Below are 27,332 nucleotides of genomic sequence, written 5' to 3'. Positions count from 1 at the left end.
CGACATCTCAAACAGCTTTTTATTACATTTTCAATAACAGTACATTTTAGTACAGTATCTTGATCCAGCTCACTGTGGAACACCAAGGCTGTTTACACAGGCAGCCCAATTCTGTTCTTTTTTCCCCACTTGGACTTTTGACCAATCAGATCAGCACGTGTCAATAATTGGGCAAAAGATCAGAATTGGGCTGCCTGTGTAAACGCAGGACAAAAGATTGAAATAAAATACAAAAATGTGAAAAGGGTGCAGAGCTCCATCTTATCAATGGAAGGAGAAAAGGAAATCCATCTCAATTGAATTGCAATTCATTTTTACTTGTGGCCACACACAAATACACCACATGTATTATACATCACAGAAAGTGAAAAATGTCAACTATTAAAGAAAGTGCTTCTGTACAGTGGATAATTTTTATTTCTGCCATTCAGATGTTATGACTTAAGACCAAGAAAACAAATGACAAAATGTTTAAGTATGGGCATACATCGAAGAACATGTTTGTTCCATTGGGTGTGAACATTTAAAGGAGGTTAATCAAAAACAAGGTTCACACAATCATTCTACTATGAATTATTTTAAAAAATGGCATTAGAACTGGTACGATATTTCACATGGAGTCTGCAGTCAATATGAAATCCATTCTTCACTTTCAATTACTCTGGTGCATAGCTTTGCCAGTGTAAGTACATATGCAGTGTGTAGCCAAAATAAAATAGTTAACAGGTTACACCTTATGAACAAGACAGATGGACTTGGATCTTTGCATCGTGGAAAGCAATTCTACAGCATGCACGCTTAAATTAACCCATGGCAGACAAAACAAACTGTAAAATTTCAGATAATTATTTTCAGACATTGATTTGTACATTTCATTCACAGAATAGCAACTGCCGTTTCAAGCACAGGAAAGGTGTCTGTTAGTCAGGCGGTCTTTCACTAAGTGGACACTTAAAAAAAAAAAAATCCCCATCCATTAAACTAAATTCAGCCCCAGCAATCACAAAACCCACCCTAAAACCCTATTCCCTACCCCACCCAAATAAGACAGAGTTAAGGGGTTAACTGAAATTAAGTTACTCATGAACTCCTTTTGTATTGAAATTAGCATTCATCACAATTTATAGCATTTGCTTAGTTAACAGTATTAGTTCAAGCACATTTTATTTTTGTGCAAAAAAAGCTGTGATGAAACAAAAATAGCTAGCATATAAATACATCATTGACGTTTTCTGAACGCAGCTCCTGTAATCTGGTGAATATTTTACTTTCATGCTTTCTGCATGTTTTATTTTGTCTCATCTTTCTTACATGATTAAATTGGATTAATATGACAAGCTTTATTTTAAAAGAAAACCTGACAAACGAAAGCAACTGAATAAAACTAAAACCAGAGAATAGAATTCTTTAAAAAAAGAAAGTTAAATAATTTGTACAATTATGCTCAAACATTTGCTTTCAAGACATACATTTGCATGGGATGATAGTGTTTTCTCATTCAAGGTAACATAAAAGGGTCCAAGAAGGAATGCACAAGTTTTTGATTTGATACCACAGGAAATCTTCTTTTTAACTAGGTGACAAACAATTGTGCTCTTCTTGTGTAGGAAAGGCATTGGTTTCCCTTAGTTTGTGGTGTCCAAGTCAGTTTAAAACGGTGTTGAAGAAGATGCTATGAAATTTAACATTCTCAAGTTGTTGTAATGGTCTTCCAGTCAACTTTGGAGTTCAAAATGACATCTGAAGAAGAAAAGTAAGAATGAGTCGGGGTTCACTTATACTGAACAATGAACACACTGTATACAGCTGTTGTTCCAGAAGTAGCTAAAAGGCTTAGCTTTACAGCAATACAAAAAGGGCAAAGCACCTTCAGGCTTCAATTCCAAATCTTGAGAAAACTGTCCCAGGATCCTGTTGCAACTGCCATGCCATCATCGGTGACTCCCAGGCAGCTAACACGGTTGTCATGTCCAGCCAACACACCTAAAACAGAACCATAATATTAGTCTCAGGACTGTGCTGGGAATGATGCAATTTAATTTTGCTGACATTATAAATAAGTTAAAATTAGCTTGAAACATTTGTTGAGTTATTTTGAATTTCACATTTCCAGGACAGGTTGCATTTGACTAATACGTGTACAATATAAAACTTAGAAACATGCTTGGTGTGCAATAGTGTTGTCACGATACCAGAATTTTGACTTTAACACCGATAGCTTCCAGGTTTAGTATCACGATACTCAATACCAAGACAACAAAAAAAGGCACATTAGCCAAAGTCACAGGATGGCACTTGGAGACAAACGCAGCTACTGCTCTGTTCAATTGGGCATATTTATTTAACTAGGCAAGTCAGTTAAGAACAAATTCTTATTTACAATGATGGCCTATTCCTTCCTCCCCGTTGGGGAATTGAACCCCAGTCTCCCGCATGACAAGCAGGGACACACACCACTATACTAAAGAGAAGGTGTCTTGAGTTCAATATTCAATTAGACATTTTGTTTGTCAACCTTTTTCAGGGACAGCCATGTATGCATTAATGAATGTATCAATTATACAATCAATTTGACTTTGTTTTTACCAGTAACTACATAATGGTATTCATTTATTTGAATGGTAAATCTCTATTGATAAACTTGGTAAATCAAGATGTAGCCTAGACGTATTAACAATACCGGTGAATGCATTTTCAATAGGAGTGTGTACGTGCATTGAGTTAAGCTTGTTTTGGCTGATTTCAGGGAGTGACAATCTGATTCCCTTCCATTTGAGTATTAGTGCCTTCAGAAAATATTCACACCCCTTGACTTTTTCCAAATGTTGTGTTACAACCTGAATTTAAAATGGACTAAATTGAGATTGAGGTGTAGGCCAGTGACAATGTCAATGTCTCATCCTACACCTCAATGTCAAATTGGAATTAGATTTGTAAAAATGTCTACAACTCAATTAAAAATGAAAAGCTTTCTACATGCTGTGTTGCATTATTTAAGTGTGTTAACTTCTGTGCAGCATGAGTGGGGAGCTGACATGATGCAGCCCAGACTCCCAGTGCAGCATGAGTGGGGCGCTAACATGATGCAGCCCAGACTCCCAGTGCAGCATGAGTGGGGAGCTGACATGATGCAGCCCAGACTCCCAGTGCAGTATGAGTGTGGAGCTAACATGATGCAGCCCAGACTCCCAGTGCAGCATGAGTGGGGAGCTGACATGATGCAGCCCAGACTCCCAGTGCAGCATGAGTGGGGCGCTAACATGATGCAGCCCAGACTCCCAGTGCAGCATGAGTGGGGCGCTAACATGATGCAGCCCAGACTCCCAGTGCAGCATGAGTGGGGAGCTGACATGATGCAGCCCAGACTCCCAGTGCAGCATGAGTGGGGCGCTAACATGATGCAGCCCAGACTCCCAGTGCAGCATGAGTGGGGAGCTGACATGATGCAGCCCAGCCTCCCAGTGCAGCATGAGTGGGGAGCTGACATGATGCAGCCCAGACTCCCAGTGCAGCATGAGTGGGGAGCTGACATGATGCAGCCCAGACTCCCAGTGCAGCATGAGTGGGGCGCTAACATGATGCAGCCCAGACTCCCAGTGCAGCATGAGTGGGGCGCTGACATGATGCAGCCCAGACTCCCAGTGCATCATGAGTGGGGAGCTGACATGATGCAGCCCAGACTCCCAGTGCAGCATGAGTGGGGTGCTAACATGATGCAGCCCAGACTCCCAGTGCAGCATGAGTGGGGAGCTGACATGATGCAGCCCAGACTCCCAGTGCAGCATGAGTGGGGTGCTAACATGATGCAGCCCAGCCTCCCAGTGCAGCATGAGTGGGGAGCTAACATGATGCAGCCCAGACTCCCAGTGCAGCATGAGTGGGGAGCTGACATGATGCAGCCCAGACTCCCAGTGCAGCATGAGTGGGGAGCTAACATGATGCAGCCCAGACTCCCAGTGCATCATGAGTGGGGAGCTGACATGATGCAGCCCAGCCTACCAGACAGTGGAGTGGTTCCTCAGGACAGGCTAGCTAGCACTAAGTAAAGCTAGGCATACGTTAGACAACAAAAATATTGACATCGTGGAACAATTCATATTATGCAAATTATCTGGATAATCTTTTCATCCTGTCGTCTGCTACCGGTGTGCTCACATTAAGACTTATCTTGACCCCGCCCTGTGAATTCTATATATGTTGTGGCGCCGTGGCATTTACCCCCCTATGCTGTGGCTGTAGCCAAGAATGAGCCGAGCAACAGAGGACGAGTTGCACAAGTCCAAATTCTGGCATGTCAGAAAAATAAAACCGGGACAGAAGATGCAGCTCAGGAGAGTGCAAGACTTATAAATCACACTTCTTTCACCCGCTCACATTATGCGACCTACAACATCTTGAGCGGAGCACACAAATGACCTGCGATTCCAGAAATTCGGCATAGATACGAAATCGTTGCAAAATCGCAGTTTAAGCTTCCAGAGTGGCGCAGTGGTTTAAGGCACTGCATTGCAGTGCTAGCTGTGCCACTGGAGATTCTGGGTTCGAGTCCAGGCTGTCGCAGCCGACCGCGACCGGGAGACCCATGGGGCAGCACACAATTGGCCCAGTGTCGTCCAGGTTAGGGGAGGTTTTGGCCGGCAGGGATGTCCTTGTCCCATCGCGCACTAGCGACTCCTGTGGCAGGCCAGACTTAGTGCACGCTGACACAGTCGCCAAGTGTACGGTGTTTCCTCCGACACATTGGTGCGTCTGGCTTCTGGGTTAAGTGGGCATTGTGTCAAGAAGTAGTGCGGCTTGGTTGGGTTTCGGAGGATGCACAGCTCTCAACCTTCGCCTCTCCCAAGTCCGTATGGGTGTTGCAGTGATGAGACAAGACTAACTACCAATTGGATACAACAAAATTGGGGAGATTTTTTTTATTGCGGTTTAAAATCGTGTAATGTATGGCCAGCTTGACTGGACCAGGCAAGAGGCTCATGCTATAAAGGGGGCATTGGCTGATGCAGTACGTGACATTAAGAACCAATTATATAAAAACTTATAATACCGAACCGTTTATGTTGTAGTATCGAAAAAGTACAGAAGTTTTGGTATACCGTGTGACGAGACGTCTCTGGGGTGTTATCAGTGACTCACCAGCACGGTCAGCCTTCAGTGTGTCCCACACGTTGCAGTTGAAGTCGTCATATCCAGCTAGGAGGAGACGGCCACTCTTGGAGAAAGCAACAGAGGTGATGCCACAAATGATGTTGTCATGCGAGTAGCACATCAGCTCCTGGTCGGCACGAAGATCGAAGAGTCTGCAGGTGGCGTCGTCAGAGCCCGTACAAAAGGCATTGCCATTGGGGAAGAACTGTAAAGCACAGATTATACAGCAATTACTTACTGAGCAAATAACTGACTATATTTTAATTAAAATTTGTATCTCAAAAACATTTTTTTTCAATCAAACTGAATTGTGTAAATTGAGATTATATTTCATGATTTGAGGACCACATTGGAAATAAGTGTTTTTACAGTTTGATGGGTCATCCTCTGGGTTTCTTGTACTTTTAAATACTGTTCTTAAAACGTACAAATTGCTTAACCTAAAATAAAGATTGATCAATGTAAAATGCCCTAATAGGCAATACGTGTGCATAGATATCTTTAAATATGCCCTTACACATATGGCATTGATGTCAGACTCATGCCCAGTGAAGGTCTGTCTGCACATGCCCTCTCTGACGTCCCAGAGTTTGGCCGAGGCATCACAAGCACCTGAGACAAATAGCCTAGTGTCAGGAGCCAATGAGAGGCTCATGACATCACCACTGTGACCAGCAAATGTGGTTGTCTGCTGGCCAGTCTCAATATCCCAAAGGGCACTGTAAAAACAACATCTGGTTAAAACAAGAGGCATGAGTTTCTATACAAATTCAATTCACATTTAATACATTTTAGGAAAATGAACAATGTTGTAGTATTGGAAATAGACTGAGCAGCATCCTTACAGGACACTGAGTAATTCCTTTACTTACCAGGTGGTGTCTCCAGAGCTTGTAATAATCTGGTTGTCATCAACGAAGCGACAGCAGGACAGATAACCTGGAAATTAGATTTAATTTGTGCATTACTAAAAAAAATCTGAAACCCAGAAATGTTCCCATAGTGTGTTTTAAGTAGCAGAAAATGTGAAAGATTTCATAAGAAAACAAATAAAATAAAACATGCCAAACAGAAAATGTAGTCTCTCTACCCGTGTGTCCAGCGAGCTCCCGGCTCACACGTACATTCCCCTCACGTGTCTTCAGGTTGTAAATAGAGCAGATGTTGTCCAGACCTCCGCAGGCCACGTAGTTTCCTGAAGGTGCATATGAGCAGGTCATGACCCAGGAAGAACGCAGGGGAATGGCATGGACCTGCAAGGAGTTGGTGGATAAAAAACATGAAACCTTTGCACACCTGAAGTAATGATCTCTTAATACAGGTGTGTAGGTGAATAAAAAAAACTACAGTAGAATGTTTGAAGGGACAGAATGCAATGCCTATAATTGCAATGGAAACGTTGTAGTCGTTCTCTAAACAGAGCTATGGAAGTTTAGCTACTGAAGTCTGACCTTGTTAGTGGTATAGCTGTCCCAAATGATGAGTTTACCATCTTGGGAAGCACTGACCAAGAGCCTGTGAGAAAGAGCAGAAACATAAGGTCATGGAATTACAGTTCCCGTCTAAGAAATTGTAACCAATTTTTAAAAAATCAAACTATAACTAGCTAAAATTCAATATGGAATAGAAAAGCAAACTAAAAGTAATTTATTAAGACTGCCTTGCCTTGTAACTTGGGGCCAAATCTAAGCAATGACAATCTAGCAACAACGCATGCTTAGTCATAACACCTACTTACATTTCCCACTATATCATGTGGAATCATATAATAACCAATTCATGCCAAGGGTGATACAATTATATACCATGCCAACTTTTACATTTGACAACTGGAATCATTCAACTATTTGTCATTGCAAAAACTCCAAAAAGCAAGCAAGTTTTTTTTTTGTAGTATAGACCAAATGGAAATGACCCTCCTAGCTTGTGAAAGACACTATAAAAATTACACTTGGGTTTACCTGGAATCAGTGCCCCAATGCATGGCATAGATCTTAGCCAAATGCCCCCTCAGTGTTCTTCTTGTGCGCATCTGAATACGGCCGACAGGATCAATATTGGCTGTGATCTGCAAAACACAGTTACATAAAGCCATCAATAGCAGATTGCATTGAATGTTTTGCATATCCCTAGTTAAAGATGTACTATGCAGAAATCACTCTGCAATTTTATGGTTGTTAAAATTGTAAGTTTGCCTAATTTCAGTTTATGACAAAACAAGCATCATTGCACCATATAAACCGCTGTTAAATATATTTTCCATAACCAAAAATATTGTATTTTCCTCTGTTTGAAGCTGCTGTACAAAATCGAAAGTACAAGACGCAAAAACAAAACTGAACTTTTACCTGTGATAGCGTGGCATCGGCGCATGCTTTCCTGGCATCCTGCAAAAGTAAGACGACAATTAAACCATCACACAAATTTAACAACCAAACACTGTCAGAAGATTATGTAGCTTTATGACACTGTTGAGACTTGATTATGAGCGCAGAGACAATTCAATTATTTCTTAAATACGCAATTTCTCTAGGTTTTAAACAATTGCTCCTGCCCATTGATGGTAGATGGAGGGATAAACACTCACTCTGATCTGGTTTTTGAGCTGCTCAGCCTCCTGGCGTAACTGGTCCAGTTCACTCATTTTGCCCTGCTAGTAGGTCTGTCTCGCTCCAGCTGCTGGGACAGTCGTTAATCTGAAAGAGGAAGAAAGAAGAGCCTCAGTAATCAGGTTTCCAGCCAACCTTTTAATGCGAATAAAGTACGTCGGCAAAAATATTAATTTACGACAGGCCTGGAGCAAATGTTGGTAAACATTCCAAATGTCGACAATACAAAATTAAGGTAGTCAAGGCGGGATCCTTAATTGTCGATAAAATGAATTATGAGAAATGGCAATGAAATGCCTTTATGCACAAATATTGATATAATAACCATCAAATCGAAGTAAACTTGGGAGTCATGCCCCACTACGGTATGGTCCTCCCACTACGACTCAGGAAAGAATGCAGTTTTATTAGGCTACAGATTAAATAAATTATGAACTTCACAGGGTGTTGAAAGTGCATGCGGTATATGATGTTCCTTTCCAATAAATATCGAGGGTCTTATTCTGGAGACATGATCAATGCTTGGCGGCCTTTTGAAAAAGGTATCTATTTTGTCCATAATCTCATCATGTAGGCTATCCTACCCGCACTGTACCTGCCAGCTAAAGCGCACGTGCCAAGACCAGACTGGGCACATTCTCAATATAACGCAATTTACATTTTCCCCAAAACCATCAGTAGAATTGAAAATGCGATGGAAACCCATGAAAATCTGTTGCCAGATTGCTTGTCACTCATACACATTATGTAACCAACTGATCATGTTTTCCCCTCGTTGAGCTGTGAAAGCATTGAAATGGCATAATTTAGACAAACAAAGCTAGATGTTCTGTTACAAAAGGCTGTTTGTTCCAGAAAACAAAACATACGATACATAAAAATCACCTGTCATTCAAGGATAGGCCTAACACCTTGATCAGAACGACAGCGCCATTACATCAATACAGCGTAATAGATTCTGCAGTCAAACTTCTCTCATTGTGTACAGTGCATTCGGAAAGTATTTAGACTCCTTGACTTTTTCCACATTACAGCCTTATTCTATAATGGATTAAATAAAACAATTCTCAATCTACTCTCACACAATACCCCACCCATAACGACAACCCCAAAACAGGTTTTGAAATGTTTGCAAATTTATTAAAAATAAAAACCGAAAAAAATAAAAGTATTTTACATAGGTATTCAGATCCTTTGCTATGAGAATTGAATTTGAGCTCAGATGCAGCCTGTTCCCATTTATCATTCTTGAGACGTTTCTAAAACTAGATTGGAGTCCACCTGTGATAATTTCAATTGATTGGACATGATTGGGAAAGGCACAGAGAAAAAACCAAGCCATGAGGTCGAAGGGATTGTCCATAGAGCTGCAAGGCAGGATTGTGTCGAGGCACCGACCTGGGGAAGGGTACCGAAAATATCTGCAGCATTGAAGGTCCTCAAGAACACAGTGGCTTCCATCATTCTTAAATGGATGAAGTTTGGAACCACCAAGACTCTTCCTGGAGCTGGCTGCCCAGCCAAACAGGGGAGAAGGGCCTTGGTCAAGGAGGTGATCAAGAACCCGATGGTCACTCAGACAAAGCTCCTCTGTGGAGATGGGAGAACCTTCCAGAAGGACAACCATCTCTGCAGCACTCCACCAATCAGGCCTTTATGGTAGAGTGGCCAGACGGAAGCCACTCCTACATAAGATGCACGACAGCCCGCTTGGAGTTTGCCAAAAGGAACTTAAAGGACTCTCAGACCATGAGAAACAAGATTCCCTGGTCTGATGAAACCAAGATTTAACTTTTTGGCCTGAATGCCAAGTGTCACGTCTGGAGGAAACAAGGCACCGCTCATCACCTGGCCAATACCATCCCTACGGTGAAGCATGGTGTTGGCAGCATCATGCTGTGGGGGTGTTTTTCAGCAGTAGGGACTGGGAGACTAGTCAGGATTGAGGGAAAGATGAACAGAGCAAAGTATAGCGAGATCCTTGATAAAAACCTGCTCCAGAGCGCTCAGAACCTCAGACTGGGGCGAAGGTTCACCTTCCAACAGCACAACGACCCTAAGCAGACAGCCAAGACAATGCAGGAATGGCTTCGGGACAAGTCTCTGAATGTCCTTGAGTGGCCCAGCCAGAGCCCGGACTTGAACCCGAACGAACATCTCTGGAGAGACCTGAAAATACCTGTGCAGCGACACTCCCCAAACAACCTGACTGAGCTTGAGAGGATCTGTAGAGAAGAATAGGAGAAACAACCCAAATACAGGTATGCCAAGCTTGTAGGCTGTAAAGACTCGAGGCACAAAGTACTGAGTAAATGGTCTGAATACTTATGTAAAATGTAAAGTTTATATTTTTAATACATTTGTAAAAATGTATAACCGGTTTCTGCTTTGTCATTATGAGGTACTGTGGGGAAAAATACTATTGATTACGTTCCGAATGCACTGTATGTAATCTAACATTTAAGTGGAAATTTGTGCAACAAAACATTCACCCTTTTCTACTATTTCTGTCAAATTTACACATACAATTTGACGCATGCGTTGGATAAATCCAATGTATGCACCACACAAAACACACTGCAACGCAATGCTGGAAGGTAAACACACTGCAACGCAATGCTGCAAGGCAAATGCAGAATTCCATTGGAAATGAATGTACTTCTAATGTACCAACATGCAATGACGCTGTCGGTCTGATCGAGGTGCAAGTCTTTAGTAAAGAAATAGGCTAATGACACGTTTGCATAGATGGACATTGTCCTGTTCAAAGAACTCTCTCAACCAGAAAACGGATTTTCGGAACTAGTAACTACTTTCCTTCCACAGAGAAACGTTGTGCAGTCATTAAACGACAAAAATTGCGTCAGGGGGAGAAGGCTGTGACACCGTTGCTTTGGCTAGTGCAGGCCTACACTCTCATAGCCTACAGAACAGTACTTCTGTTGGCTTGGCCAGTAGAGCAGGCCCATACACTCATATCCTACATTAGAGCGCCTCTCCTGCCCTCACACAACTCTGCTACTGACTCACAGTCCTATCTTCTCACCTCAATGTCATAATCCTGAGACACACTTAATTTAGCCTCTCCTAACAAATCCTGTTGACATGACTGGCCAGATGATCTGAAAAACAGTCATCCTGCTGACCCCAATCCATTGGTTGATGCTCACTAGATCAGCCAACGGTGCTAAGTGATCAATAAACCATTTATAGCGATACAGGCTGATCTGATCACACTTGTCTGGGCAACCTAAACACATAATTTAGCCCAAACAGCAGCCTAAAGCACCGATCTTCCTATTAGTCAAATAATACCGAACATGGTCAGAGAAAACAGAGGTCATTTTCAAAACACATTTGATTTATTTAACAGACGCTCTTATCCAGAGCAATTAGGCTTAAGTACCTTGCTCAAGGGGAGAGATTTTTTTTACATAGTTGGCTCAGGGATTCTAACCAGAGACCTTTCGATTACTGGCCTTACGCTCTTAACTGCTAGGATAACATTCTATTGTGAAAATTTGAGAGATTATCCACACACCAGCATTGTGAAAGGTACCAGTAATACAGGAAACAGCCTTGACCTCACATTCGCAGAAGACTGGATTAGCACATTTGGATATGAATGAAACATAAGGATTATAATTAAACCCTTCGGTTTTAGCCCCAGTTCTTCTTCCTAGCTAACCCCATCACCTTACTTCATGTATTTCACTCTGTACGGTCAAAGTGTTTGAGTGCTAGACTGAGGATCTTCTCTAAACTGAGCAACTCACTCAAGGTCCTCTGATAAAAATATCACTGTTAATACCATGACTACTTCATCCACATCCGTCCTTAAGACAGAGGGAAAAAAATTGTTGAATTAACCTTATAACATGAGAAAAGTAAGTAACAAAATCAGGAGGGAGACACTAGGACTAGACTTCAGTATAACACACTAATTACTGTGGCATCAGAATGTGGGACGTAGAATGACAACGTTAATCATGGAGAAGATAATATGTAATTAAAAACTAAAAATTCTGCACTGGCATTTGTTCAAACACCTAATTCATTGAGTTTGATGTTGAGTCTTGGTTGTAAGTTACTTGGAGTCAATGTAGGCACAATTCAGAAGATGCTCAAACCTAAACATAGGACTCAGTCACAGTTCATCCCTACACGACCTCAGGGTAAGAAAACAAAGAACAAATTCTGCAATGTGGGTGAACTAGATGCTCTCAGAGTCTGTCCATAATCCCTTACTGTAAGAAGTTCCTCTGCCCCTCATTTCTCCAAGCGCCTGATCGGAATCAGCTGACTGCATGATAAACAGGGAGTGGTGGCAAATAGCCTGGAGGTGTGGCTTACTGACTGCTCTGAGGTCTCCTGAGGGCAGCCGGAGTCTGCTGCTCAACATAAATGTTTTCATAATGTTTTTGTTTCCATGCAGGCATACAAATTCACCTTTCAGAGCAGGATCTCTCAGTAGTGTTCAGGATTATTTTAGTTTTACATTGATACATTTTCCATATTTCAGATGTTTCTATTGCCTTTTCCAACAAAAAAAATGGAAATGGCAAACGTGCATAAAGATGGCAGAATTCAGATATAAAGTCATTGTTTAAGCACCATCCATCGAGTTTTTAAACTACAGCACACGATATGGTTTGGTTTTCCAAATTGCCGGCGTCTTGAAGCTAAAATTGGGATCATGTATACTCTACTAATGGCTAGGGCTGTTGCGGAGACTGTATTATCGCCACACCGGCAGTCATGAGTGAAATTCTAAATGACCATTGAGTCACGGTAATCTCCTCTCATGCACAAAAATTACATACCTTATCAAAACAGTATGCGCTTTTTTAAAACTCACCTCACTGATCAATTTGAAGAAAGAATTTCAACAACCGGTTGAAACTGAGTGGAAAACATGGTTGTTGTGGATGTTGTTTCAGTTTACGCAAAGAAATGGACAGTGCTCTCTAAGGTGATGAATAATTCACACCCATATATATATATATATATATTAGTACCAGTCAAAAGTTTGGACACCTACTCATTCAAGGGTTTCTTTATTTTTAGTATTTTCTACATCGTAGAATAAGAGTTAAGACATCAAAACTATGAAAAAACACATGGAATCATGTAGCAACCAAAAAGTGTTTAACACATCAATATATTTTATATTGAAATTCTTCAAAGTAGCCACCCTTTGCCTTGATGACAGCTTTGCACACTCTTGGCATTCTCTCAACCAGCATTCTCTTCAACAGTATTGAAGGAGTTCCCACATACGCAGAGCACTTCTTGGCTGCTTTTCCTTCACTCTGCGGTCCAACTCATCCCAAACCATCTCAATTGGGTTGAGGTCAGGTGATTGTGGAGGCCAGGTCATCTGATGCAGCACTCCATCACTCTCCTTCTTGGTCAAATAGCCCTTACACAGCCCGGAGATGTGTTTTGTCTCAGTGTCCTGTTGAAAACCAAATGACAGTCTCAAGTGCAATCCAGATGGGATGGCGTATCGCTGCAGAATGCTGTGGTAGCCATGCTGGTTAAGTGTGCCTAGAACCCTAAATAAATCAGTGTCACAAGCAAAACACCCCCACACCACCTCCTCGCTTCACGGTGGGAACCACACATGCGGAGAGCATCCGTTCACCTACTCTGCGTCTTACAAAGACCGCGGTTGGAACCAAAAATCTCAATTTGGACTCATCAGACCAAAAGGACAGATTTCCACCGGTTTAATGTGCATTGGTCGTATTTCTTGGCCCAAGCAAGTCTCTTCTTCTTATTGGTGTCTTTTAGTAGTGGTTTCTTTGCAGCAATTTGACCGTGAAGGCCTGATTCACGCATTCTCCTCTGAACAGTTGATGTTGAGATTTATTTGGGCTGTAATTTCTGAGGCTGGTAACACTAATGAAAATATATTAAGCATTCTAGTACAGTTAAACAGTTGAAACAAAGTGTCATGTTTATTTGTTCAGTTAGGAACAGATTGTTTAATAACTTTTAAATTAGAAAAATTACAAACCCACGAATGTACTTTATCACACAACAGATATTCACAGAAATATTTTAGCTGCCCCGCATTACAAAGGTGGTGAAGTTGTCAGTGTCCCTTCTTACTATCCAATCTTGACTGTATGGAGAAACTTAAAAATGCTTTGAAATAAATATTGGTTGAAACAAAAATGCAGTTAATCATTTTAGCTTTAACTGCTTGAAAAAATGACTGTCTCTAGGCTGTCAAACTGCACAACTTACTTTTAAAATGTGCTCAACTTAATTGACTAGTAAAATGCGAGCAAATTTACAACACATCTCATCTTTCATTTAAGAAATAAAACTGCTTTGTTTCAAATGTAATTAAAATCTTGACCTATACCATCCATGAATAAACAGAAAAGCCATTGGTATTAGTCAATTTTTTTTTTTCAGTGACGAAATGGCTGTGTTACAATATGACTGCCCATTTACAATTTTAACAGTTGGGGGAGGTTTTTCTTCAAATAAGACCTGCTCGGCTTTGTCACAAGAGTAATTACTTTTTCGTCTACAATGTGTGAAGATGCACTGAAAAGGCACTCACTGTCCATACTAGTACAGGGAGCACCAAGATTCTGAATACAACATATTGCATTATTCTTGCATTCCAAAGGATCATTAGGAATAGATCAACATTGGCCGATGTAGTAACAGAAAATGACAATACAAAGCGTCTCTCTCTAATGGAGACACACACTGACCAAAAAGTTATTATTTTGTTGGCATCTACATATGTCCCCATTACAAGTAAAACATAATCAAAACCTATTCACTTACTTACTTGCTGTGCTGTTTCGTTGTTCATTTGTTTAGTCGTTTCATTCTCAACCAGGATTTCAGCATACATGTCAAGCAGTGAAGTTCCAGCTGTCTGTCTGTGGCCTCTTCTGTCGTGGGTCCTCTTCCTCGGTGCGCACTGTCACTGTGTCCATTTCCATCTTGTCCAGCTGTGTCTAACATTTCACAAACCCCGTTTCGTGTCTCCATCGAAGTAGCGGTCCTTGTACCTAGCATCGAGCATGGTGGCGACATAGTAGAGGCTCAGAGAGAATGCCACAGAATCACTTGTTCACAGCCTCTAATAGAGTACTTTTGCAAGTTTTAACTGTGTCTGTGTTGGCAGTTTTGTTGAGCAGGCGTTTCAATGCCATGAGAGGGTATCACGTCAGCTGCAGACGCAGTTGATGAGCTTATTTCGCGAGTCAGTTGTTTGAATGGAGCTAGGAGTGTGTTCATGTCAATGAAAGTCCACTGGTTTGTACTGATTGTTGCAGGTAACTCAGTCGGCTGCGTACACGCCAAGCACTCGTTTTTGTTCCAGCAGGCTCTCCATGTAAAAAGTACTGTTCCATCTGGTGGAAACATCTTACTTAAGCCTTTTCATTTTCACTCCAAGCTGCTCCTGTACTGCTTGCAGGCGGATGTATGCTAGCTGCGAGTGTTTAAAATGAACAACTATCTTCCTACCCGTTTCCACTGTGTCAGATATGCTGCGTTGGGCCAAAACACCTTAATTCACAGCCAGTTGCTGGCGATTCCGCATTCTTCCAAACCCTTTGTCATGTTACGTGCATTAACACGTTCTTGGGGATTTTCCAAGTTTCAAACATGTTCTCAAATGCCATTGAAATGGCTGTAGTGGTATGAGAACAAGCACATTCTTGAGCTTGCAATACGGCTTTCCCCAGTACGAAATCCTTGTTGACCCACTGTGCTGTAAGACTCAGCATGCTCATGGGTCTGACATCGCTGGTCCAAATGTCAGTCATGAAGCTAATCTCAGTGACGCCCATAGCAAGTAGCTCACGGATGTGCGTTTCAACAATACTGTGTAACTCTGGTAGGGCAACATCTGAAAAAAAGCACTTACTTGGTAGTGTGTACCGGGGGCTCGACCAGTCGGCAAAAGCCAACATCATCCACGACAGAGAATGGTTGATTGTCAAGGGCAATTAATTCCATTATCTTGGCGTTAATGGATTTCGCCTTTGAGTTGTCTCGCTGAAATTCTATTTCAAATGACTGCTCGACTTGAACTTGTTTAGTTGTTGGAAGTGCGCACTTCGTTTTTTTCTGGTTTTGTTCTAAGTAGTCACTGAACATCTGGGGATGACGCATTATCAAATCAGTAATTAGGTTTGTGGTTTTGAAAGATTTCACTTTCTCCCCTCTGGAAATAATAGCAGCACAAACGTTGCATATGGCCTTTATCTTCCTTTGAAACTTCAAAACAGATCCACATAGCAGACATTGTGGGCTAGGTTAGGAATGCTGTGTTGCACGTGTAGCTCTGTATTTTGTGGCATCATTACGTCATCTACCTATGTTACAGGTATGCACGTCAGCTTTGACATCGGCGTTATACATAGACCCGATGCTGACATTTTTAGCTAATATCATCCGATTTCGATATGCTTACCGATATATTTTGCATCCCTAATGTATGTATGTATGCATACACACACACAAACGAACCCAAGCTTGAAAAAAAGAAAAGATTTAAAAATGATTGTGCGTGTAGCATAGTCTACCGCATATTATGCACGGCAGAATTGTATTTATTTTTAAAACTTTGGTACATAATTGGTCTTGCATAAATTAAACCAATTCCGAGTTGGCCTACAATTAGTGACTTTGTATTTGGTTTTAAATAGCCTGGTAATAGGGCATTTTTATCTTTTCATAATTAATAGGTTGACATTACCTTTAGGTACAGAATATGGAATATCTCACCACCGTGCATTTCCATCTCCTCCCTGCATACCTTTCAAGCACGCAGAGAGAGGGGCTATCAACAGTTTAATGAAATATGTTGTGAAAACGTATTACTATCAATGATCCCAAACAGATTTCACTTGGTTTCCTAAATTAAGCACTGTGTAGCTGCAGGAACAGGGTTGGAGACCCCACGGTACAGAGTTTGGAAGAAATATCACCTGTGCTGCGGAGAGATCCTGCATGCTCCTCAAACAGCGGTTGATGTGTGGACTGAAATAACCAGAATAGCCTACCCAACATGAGTGAAAAACAAAACAGCAGAAAGTGTCCTACATTCGCTATTCGAGTACATACGGATGACATCTTCTCCTGCCCCTGTTCCTGCACATTTGATAATGTGCAATTCTAGTAATATTAGTAAAGACAAGATTCAATTGAGAATAGTTTGATGGGTTAAAGTATAATCACTTGACGAGAGAACAGCGTTTGCAGCAACAGAGCGCAAGCTTTTTTTGAGACTTTCTCAAATCATCAATAGCCTATAGTTGCATCATGCAGCCCATACATCTTTTGATATTCAAGGCATCCTAAATGTTTATTATTCACAACTAAAGTTGTCAAATTACTCTAAATCTAGCGTGTAGGACCTGTTTAAAAATGATCACTTTTACACTCAATATGCTTCTGAATGGGAAAATATCCAAGTTCAATTATATTAGTCTTACTATAAAATAATGGCACACTGCCAGAAACTATAGGCCAACTCATTCTCTTCTGAAATACATTTTCTTCACATCATGTTTGTTTAGACCTGCCTAAAATAAATACATTGGTTTATGATGATGTAAATTCAACTGATTCATTAGACTTGTGTAGATGTTTCAAAGGCGCGCAATAGTGGCTTGCTCAACGTATTTATGTTAATTAACGATAAATTACCATGAGACCGGCAGTCTTTTGCATGACAATACCTGGCTGACAAAATGTCATGACCACCACAGCCCTACCAATGGCCATACAAAAGTGTAGCGGAGAGCAATATCAGTGCAACAAATGTCATATGGCTAAAGCTGGATCATAGAAAAGACCATAACCAGCACTATCACTGACCAAGCCTGTAATCCTAAAAGCTCAAATCCACAGACAGTAAATATTTAATCCAATCTATGCCCACTAACAGGAAAACAGCTGGCAAGAGCTCACACCGTAGTCGGAAATCAGTTTTCCACTCTGAAAAAGGCATGTCTGATTAGTCTCTACGACAACATGCTTACAAGTAGCCTTAAAGACATTGGCGACTACTACGTAGTTAACCCTTCCCGTAACTTCTAAACTTAACGCCTAGCTAACGTTAGCCACCTATTACTTCTTGCAAATTCGTAGCATATATTAACTGTATATGAAATGGGTGAGGGACATCCACAAATTATACATACCGTACGAAACATAACATATATTAAATGAGTGTCTCTGATTTACGTACAGAATGATACAAAATGCTGAGACCTGGTTGGATATTAAGCTTGAAACGCTCCTGTCCTGATGTAATTTGACTGCAGCGGGAAACGTTGTTGTGCTCAAATATAGTGGTACAAATAATTTGCTTGCATCTCATTAGCACTATTTGCATCCAATTTGAATGGCACCTGCAAATAAACTGATGAATCACTCTCCGTTGGGATTCAGATGTGGCTACAATATTTGTTTGAACAATTCAAGCTCATTGTAGATACAATGCTGCAAATGCAAGAACTCCCCCGCTCATCTCTTCCAGATGTCTGTCATTTACATAGAAAAACAAAATAGCTGGCTTGAAAGATGATGTAAAAGTTATGGTAGCTACCACTACCAAAACAGTTACACTGACCACCTAAGAAGCCTCAACCGATGGCATGCTAATTAATGTCTTGCATCGATGGAAACATGAGACTGAGGCAGCAAACGCCATCTTGTTCGCGGCCGCTGTTTATAGGCCTAGCTACTAGGGTTGAAGAAGCGAAGCTAACTAGACACGTAGATAGCATGAAAGTAAATCTATGTCACGTGTGAAAATAATGTGCAATCCCAGTATTTAATACAACATGCGAAAAGGCCGAGATGTAGTTATATCTCAATTTCCTTTATCAGAATGTATGTCTCAACGATTTCTAACCACATAACCCTGCTCAATAGCAGTGACCTCAATTCTAGCTACTAGACAGCAGCCCAACTTCACTCTCCGACAACGGACGTCGGGGATTATCAGAAAGAGGGGGCAGACAAACAGAAAAGACCCACCCACCCAAAGGGAATATAACACACTGATCCAGCATTCCTATCGTTTCGCCCCCGTGCTAGGCGTGTGCTAAATTACTCCAGCAACTAGCTAAGGAGTTAGCTGGCTAGTGTTGGCGAAGAAAATCCAATTAATTACCTACTTAACTAGAAGTAGCCATGTCGTTAAAGCCATCAGTAGCCGTTTAATTTGATCAAAACCACAAGAGCCAAGTAAAGCAATTGTGTTACCGTTAAAGTGGGGGATATTTAAATGGTACAAATTGTTTATTTACCAGCTAGCAGTTAGCTAACGTTTGTGCTTTTTAACATCAATCCAGCTAACTTTAGTTAGCAAACTAGCTAACGTTAGTGTTTAACAGACATCTAGTTAACTAGCTAACGTTAACTGAATTTATAACTACGTTAGCTATCTAGGTTGTAGATTGGTAAAAGTGGTCATACTTGACTACCAAAACGGCATATCTAACAATGCCTCAACTTATTTTAAACATCCAATTATGAATAGTGCCCAAGATAAATGACTAGCAATGGACAAGTCAGATAACTAGCTAACGTTAGTTATCACTTGCATTTTAGGCCACAGTCGTCCATCTCAAAGATGTTAGCTACCCAGCTAACAAGTCCGCTTTTAATAAACAAGTTAAATATGGTTGTTTTGAATGCAGTTTAAATTAAAGGGGTATTGAGGCACGGTTAATTTTTTTATGGAAAAAATTAAGCTAGCTGGACAACATTGCTGTAGCTAACTAAACGCAGCGGTCTACCTCGGCTAGTTAGGTACCTAACCAAATTAGCTAGCTAACGTTAGTTGGTTAATGACTTGTCCAAGAAAGTGTTTGCTGTCCACTTCTCATGAATTGGACAAGGTCCAACCCGTCCCTTGCAAAATGAGGCAGGAAATATAGCTAGGTAGTTACCGTAGGTACGTTGACAATACATACGAGTATTTCAATATACATGCTGAAATTAGGATCGATATAGCCAGCCGAGTTAGTTATCTAACATTAGAACTAGTCTGCAGCAGCTGGAAAGTAGCTAAAGTTGTCTATGCCAACGTTACCCCACCCCGGACAGTAACCTAAACCAGCTAATCCAACGTTACCAAATCGGCCAACAATTACACAATCATTTTATTGCTTTCCAAATGTGCGACATTGCACCGTGACCGTCCTACCTTTTTCTCAGTTGGCGTTGGCTTGTGTTTATTTAGCATTGACTGGAAAATGTAACGGTGTAGTTATTCCTCCAATCCACGCATCAACGAACAGCTAGTTTACAAACTAGCTAGCTTTCAGAGGAGCAACCCTTTCCAAACGTAACCAGGCTGGCCAGTAAGCTTTTTCAACAACCTGGACCAACCGGGGGGGGGGGGTAAAAAAATCACACCACTCCCTGCTGATGACGGGACACAGATCCCTGCTGCAAACTGACAATCTCAATAATCAATTTTCACTACTGTCTGTTCCCGATGTATATTTCATTTAGAAGCCACTTCCCCTTTGGCCGCCCTAAACTCTTTCTCGGTACTACTCAGTCACTACTTCACCCGGCAATCAAACGGCGAGATGGGCGCGGTAACCCTGCAATAAACTATGGGAAACCCCACGCTCTGCAGCAACGCTCGCATAAACACAAAATTAGATTGAGCATTCGTTTAGAAAAAAAACAATATAGGCCAATAATCAGTGCAAAATATCTAATTAATTGTCCAATTAATTAATCTAGGTATATTATGGGTTTACAGTACTTCATAAAGTGTATTCTACTACAGCTATAATGACTCTGAGGACAGCGTCATTTTTTAAAACTTAAGTTGCCTGCATCAGTTTGCGTGTTTGTCCCAAGAGCCCACTACAGTTGTGCGTGCCTGTCTGTCTGTCTGTGTGCCCAAATGAATCCAATACAATGAGTTTTGGGGTAACTATGAAGAAATCTCCTTCCCGTATTTGTTTTGCACGGTGTTCTTGTATCTTCTGGGTACTTCTGCATGAATGTGTGTGCGTGTGTGAGAGAGTGTTTGCGTGTGTCAAATGAGGCTGGTGGGGGGAGATATAGGAGGACAGGCTCATTGAAATGACTGGAATATAATTATTGGAACGAGTCAAACATCTGGTTTCCATAGGTTTGTTGTGTTTGATAAGTTCCATTTATTTGATTCCAGCCTTTACAATGAGCCGTCCTCTTATAGCTCCTCCCACCAGCCTCCACTGTGGGTGTGCTTGGTCAGATGCCTCACAAGTCCTCAACTGACAGCTTCATTAAATAGTATGTTCTTGGTGTTTTGCAGGTACTATTTAATGAAGCTGCCAGTTGAGGACTTGTGAGGCATCTGTTTCTCAAACTAGACACTAATGTACTTGTCCTCTTGCTCAGTTGTGCACTGTGGACTCCCACTCCTCTTTCTATTCTGGTTAGAACCAGTTTGCGCTGTTCTGTGAAGGGAGTAGTACACAGCGTTGTACGAGATCTTCAGTTTCATGGCAATTTCTCACATGGAATAGCCTTCATTTATCAGAACAAGAATAGACTGATGAGTTTCAGAAGAAAGTTATTTGTTTCTGGCCATTTTGAGCCTGTAATAAAACCCACAAATGCTGATGCTCCAGATACTCATCTAGTCTAAAGGCCAGTTGTATTGCTTCTTTAATCAGGACAACAGTTTCAACTGTGCTAACATAATTGCAATAGGGTTTTCTAATGATCAATTAGCCTTTTAAAATTATAAACTTGGATTAGCTAACACAACGTGCCATTGGAACATAGGAGTGATGGTTGCTGATAATGGGCCTCTGTACGCCTATGTAGATATTCCATAAAAAAATCTGCCGTTTCCAGCTACAATAGTCATTTACAACATTAACAATGTCTATACTGTATTTCTGATCAATTTGATGTTATTTTAATGGACAAAAAAATGTGCTTTTCTTTCAAAAACAAGGACATTTCTAAGTGACCCCACACTTTTGAACGGTAGTGTATACCTGTTGCTAGTCATGACTAATAGCACTGATTCCAGCAAGTAACATATTCCTCTTGGACAAAGTGTGAGCCCATACCCTGTATACCATAAAAGGTCTCCTTGTATATCTAACCCAGGGGAAAGAGTAAGAGGTTCTTAAGTAATATCAAAGATTTTGTGTCAATCTGACCATGTCTATTTTTCAATAATTTGTAGGATTCTACAATTTGTCAACATGGGCTCACATTTTATATGGATTAAATGTTCTGGAAAACTGACCATTGGCCTTGGGCATGAGCGTAAACCTTGATTAGTTAAGTACATAACTTATCAGTATAAATGCATGTCATTTACAGGCCTACATAAATAAATAAAATGAACTTCTCAGTTCCATCAAAAGTTATTCTTATTCATCATTCTTTTCCCAGGCAAGCACTTTGACACAGGAGCAGATCACTAAATATAAAGGTGTTTTCTGAGATGTTTGATGAGGAAGAAAATGGAACAGTGAAGACACAGGAGCTGGAGCGACTGATGACCTTAAAGGGAATCAACCCTACCAAGAGAGCTCCTTCATATGGCCAAAGATGTGGACAAAGCTGGTGAATATATCTTTCATAATTTGACCTTTATTTTAAAGTGACCGTTATGTTTTATGCACATTACACAAACATATATATACACATATATATATATATATATATATATATATATATATATATATATATATATATATATATATATATATATACATACATATAAACATACATACATATATATACACATACATATATATATATATATATACACATACATACATATATATACACATACATATATATATATACACATACATATAAACACACATACATACATACATATATATACATATATATACACATACATATATATATATATATATAGTTGAAGTCAGAAGTTTACATACACCTTAGCCAAATACATTTAAACTCAGTTTTTCACAATTCCTGACATTTAATCAGAGTAAAAATTTCCTGTTTTAGGTCAGTTAGGATCACCACTATATTTTTAGAATGTGAAATGTCAGAATAATTGCAGAGAGAATGATTTATTTCAGTTTTTATTTCTTTCATCACATTCCCAGTAGGTCAGAAGTTTACATACACTCAATTAGCATTTGGTAGCATTGCCTTTAAATTGTTTAACTTGGGTAAAACGTTTCAGGTAGCCTTCCACAAGCTTGCCACAATAAGTTTTGTGAATTTTGGAGTCAAAATTTTTTGAGTCAGATTTGTAGGCCTCCTTGCTCGCACACACTTTTTCAGTTCTGCCCACAAATGTTCTATAGGATTGAGGTCAGGGCCACTCCAATACCTTGACTTTGTTGTCCTTAAGCCATTTTGCCACATTTTGCAAGCCTCCCCCTTTTTCCTCCAAACATAATGATGGTCATTGTGGCCAAATAGTTCTATTTTTGTTTCATCAGATCAGAGGACATTTCTCCAAAAAGTATGATCTTTGTCCCCATGTGCAGTTGCAAACCGTAGTCTGGCTTTTTTATGTCGGTTTTGGAGCAGTGTCTTCTTCCTTGCTGAGCGGCCTTTCAGGTTATGTCGATATATGACTCGTTTTACTTGGATATAGATGCTTTTGTACCTGTTTCCTATAGCATCTTCACAGGGTCCTTTGCTGTTGTTCTGGGATTGATTTGCACTTGTCGCACCAAAGTACGTTCATTTCTAGGAGACAGAACGCGTCTCCATCCTGAGCCGTATGACGGCTGCGTGGTCCCATGGTGTTTATACTTGCGTACTATTGTTTGTACAGATGAACGTGGTTTCTTCAGGCGTTTGGAAATTGCTCCCAAGGATGAAACAAACTCGTGGAGTTTTTCAAAAAAAATTCTGAGGTCTTGGCTGATTTCTTTTGACTTTCCCATGATGTCAAGCAAAGAGGTACTGAGTTTGAAGGTAAGCCTCGAAATACATCCACAGGTCCACCTCCAATTGAGTCAAATTATGTCAACTAGCCTATCAGAAGCTTCTAAAGCCATGACATCCTTTTCTGGAATTTTCCAAGCTGTTAAAAGGCACAGTCAATTTATTGTATGTAAACTTCTGACCCACTGGAATTGTGATACAGTGACTTATAAGTGAAATAATCTGTCTGTGAACAAATGTAGGAACAATTACTTGTGTCATGCACAAAGTAGATGTCCTAACCGACTTGCCAAAACTACAGTTTGTAACAAGAAATTTGTGGAGTGGTTGAAAAAGGAGTTTTAATGACTCCAACCTAAGTGTATGTAAACGTCCGACTTCAACTGTATATACTCTTACTATTTATTTTAGTAACTAATACAATATTATCCACCATCAAAATTATATTCTGTATACTGCAATACACTGTTATAGCTGATGAAAAATGTAAACAATGCTGGTATTCTACTGTCAAATTCCGTATAGAATTGTATCAAACTGTACTGTTCTTACACAGTTGATAAACTTTTTTTCGTGAAGATTCATTTTAGAATGAGAGATGTGAAAATCAAAGGCATTGTACTGTAACATGACATGTTAGGAGATTTATTTATAGTAGGATTTCTGTCATCACTAGATGTCAGTGTTTTACCTTTTCAATGCCTTATTGCAATAATGTGATCCACCAGGACTCAGGTCTAGGTATTTTTTATTTCTACCGTTAATAGATACCAAACACCTAGTACTAATATATACTGATTCCACTAACGATGTTAGACATACTTTCCTTCTTTATTTCTATTTATTAAAAATACATTAAAGGAAATTGGATAACGAAGGCTGTCAAATTCTGTTTCTTATATACAGCTAGCTAGTAGTAATATCTTCCTTATTACTTGTTTTTGTGTCATCACAGGAAAAGGTACCTTTAACCGTAGCTTCCTGGGTCTAATTGCATTGGCCCATGAAAGAGCAAAGGGCCAAGATGCAGAGCTACGAGCTGCTTTCAATGTGTTTGACAAAGAGGCCAAGGGATATATCGAGTGGAATATATTGAAGTAAGCCTAACATTACCTACAGCATCTATTGCTTGGTTCCAGTTTAGAGACCTTTTTGCCTGTTTTTCCTTAATATGAACTTAAATTAACTTTAAGAATCAGTAACAAACCACCTCTATTTGCAGGTACAGTATGTGTTGATGAATGCATCAGAACCACTGAATGAGTTAGAGGCAGAGCAGATGATGGAGCCAGATAAAGATTGAGATGGAACCATCGACTATGAAGGTAAGTGTCACGATCGTCGTAACTATGAATCGAGGACCAAGGCGCAGCGTGCGAGAAATACATCTTCTTTTATTATGAAGACGACAAACGAACAAAAACAACAAACAGACGACCGTGAAGCTATACAAACAAAATAGTGCTGACACTACACATAGACAATTACCCACAACAGCCCAATGCCTATGGCTGCCTTAAATATGGCTCCCAATCAGAGACAAATGAATGACAGCTGTCTCTGATTGAGAACCATTCAGGCAACCATAGACATACCTACACTCAACACAAACCCATACACTCTAACAAAACCCCCTAGACACTACAACCACCCAAGACAAGACAAAAACACAAACATCCCCCCTGTCACACCCTGACCTAACCAAAATACTACAGAAAACAAAGATAACTAAGGCCAGGGCGTGACAGTAAGAGTAGACCAGTCTCTCAAAATTATATTAATTTTATCTCACTGAGACTAACCTGGATAAAAAAGTTTGAACAAATAACCTTAATTTAAAGCATCTTATTTTCTTCTCAAAATGATTGGTGGCCATGATGACTGCAGACTCCTTCAAAATGAGCTAAGTGAATCAAAGAAGCCAGAAATGAAGAGAGAACATTATGTTGGTCAGGGTTGACCGTGTTGGTTACTGTCCTGAACATCATGCTTCACCTGTTTTGATAATGTATTATAATAAAACAAGACAATTTATCTCAATATTGGTCCTCAAGTATGCAGATGTTTTCATTAAAATAAAGATGTGGCTATTACTGCGTTGTGTGCTGACTGATTGAATTGAATTCTTATGGGTGACCTTTGGCGTAAAATATAGTATCTCATATGTATGATTTCTCAAAATTACAAAACTCAAACAAATCCTTACAACCTAACGGTACTATGAATGAAAAGGGCTTGATTGAAAGCGCATTTGCCTCACTGAGAATCCCCAGTCCCTTGCCTGTTAGAGGATGTGACATCATAGGGTTAATTTCCCCAGGCCAGCCACCCGGATATAATCATCCGTCTTGGCCTGACAGCATCTGGTCTCCCCAACCATTAAATCCCCTTCTCATCCCTATAAAGCTAGATGGACGGCTCAGAGAGCCAACGCCAGCTGCTGCTTTCACCCCAGCCGACCTATCACAGGAGGGATGGGGAGGGAGCTTTGGATCACAGGGCTCTGGTTGCAGCATCCCTGGAGCGGCTACTGTTATCTGAAACACAAGGGCCAGGATAGGGGAACAGATCTAAAGAAGAGATAGACGGGGAATCCTCTGGAATCATCCAGGGGTCGGCTTGCTATGTGTGGAGTGGAGCAGGAGGTGAGAAGAAGTGTTTTCCATGTAAACACCCCCTCAGAAGGGATAAGCGGAGGAGCGGTAGAGAGAGGAGGAAGGGTAGAGAGAGGAGGGGTAGAGAGAGGGGAAACGTTCCTTCTCCCTAGGATATTACCCCTCTATCTGGCTACCTACTACAGCTCCTTTAAAAAAAAATAGCGGTAATCACATCAAGGAAAGGTAGGTACATACCCCTAATCTGGGAGGGCAATTAAGACGAGCTTGCATGTCATGTTGGCAGGATTAAAAGCCAGGCGTTTGCCGTATTTATACTTATTGACTTACAGAGGAATGATCACTGTGCAACATTTCATGGTGTGAAAAGGACAATAAGAGATGATTAACTTGAGAAACGTGCTATATTATGGAAATGTTATGTTGACTGTCTTTGTACTGTATTTGATCTCCAATTGGACAGTGACAAAGGCAGGCTGCATTCTGAGGTGGGACCGGGGATGGCTCATGTGTCTTTGTTTTCACGGCTCGCTTCGAGGCAAGCAACACTGAACCATGCATGAGAGCACCAGCAGTTCCTGACGACTGTGTGATCTCGTTCTCCATAGCCAATGTGAGTAGGACCTTAAAACAGGTTAACATTCACATGGCTGCGGGGCAAGACAGATGACCAGGACGCATACTCAGAGCATGTGCCGATCAGCTGCCGGGTGTCTTCACTGACATTTTCATCCTCTCCCTAACCCAGTCTGTAATACCTACATGTTTCAAGCAGACCACCATAGTCCCTGTGCCCAAGAACGCAAAGGTAACCTGTCTAAATGACTATCGCCCCGTAGCACTCACATCTGTAGCCATAAAATGCTTTGAAAGGTCATTGCTCACATCAACACCATCCTCCCAGACACCCTGGACCCACTCCAATTCACATACCACCCCAACAGATCCAGAGATGACACAATTTATTTCGTACTCCACACTGCCCTCCCACCTGGACAAGAGGAACACCTATGTGAGAATTCAGTTCATTGACTACAGCTCAGTGTTCAAC

General features: G+C 40.7%; 1 protein-coding gene and 1 pseudogene across 1 annotated transcript; one reads left to right on the top strand and one right to left on the bottom strand.

The window, feature by feature from the left end:
* Positions 1-394: 394 nt before the first annotated feature.
* LOC120058884 (guanine nucleotide-binding protein G(I)/G(S)/G(T) subunit beta-1-like) lies at positions 395-20,408 on the bottom strand. The gene is made up of 11 exons (XM_039007631.1): positions 19,963-20,408; positions 7,736-7,844; positions 7,497-7,535; positions 7,110-7,216; positions 6,600-6,663; positions 6,239-6,401; positions 6,021-6,087; positions 5,666-5,867; positions 5,137-5,353; positions 1,868-1,983; positions 395-1,740 (listed from the first exon to the last, which is right to left on the bottom strand). Exons 2-10 carry the CDS (start codon positions 7,790-7,792, stop codon positions 1,877-1,879), a joined length of 1,023 nt encoding a protein of 340 aa, XP_038863559.1. The 5' UTR covers positions 7,793-7,844; positions 19,963-20,408; the 3' UTR covers positions 395-1,740; positions 1,868-1,876.
* A 1,632-nt stretch (positions 20,409-22,040) lies between these two features.
* On the top strand, positions 22,041-25,573 carry LOC120020377 (annotated as a pseudogene).
* The last annotated feature ends 1,759 nt before the right edge of the window (positions 25,574-27,332 follow it).

The sequence above is a fragment of the Salvelinus namaycush genome, chromosome 2, assembly GCF_016432855.1.
Source record: "Salvelinus namaycush isolate Seneca chromosome 2, SaNama_1.0, whole genome shotgun sequence".
Lineage (NCBI taxonomy): Eukaryota > Metazoa > Chordata > Actinopteri > Salmoniformes > Salmonidae > Salvelinus > Salvelinus namaycush.
The sequence above is the reverse complement of the archived record's forward strand: the minus strand, read 5'-3'. Positions and strand labels throughout refer to the sequence as shown.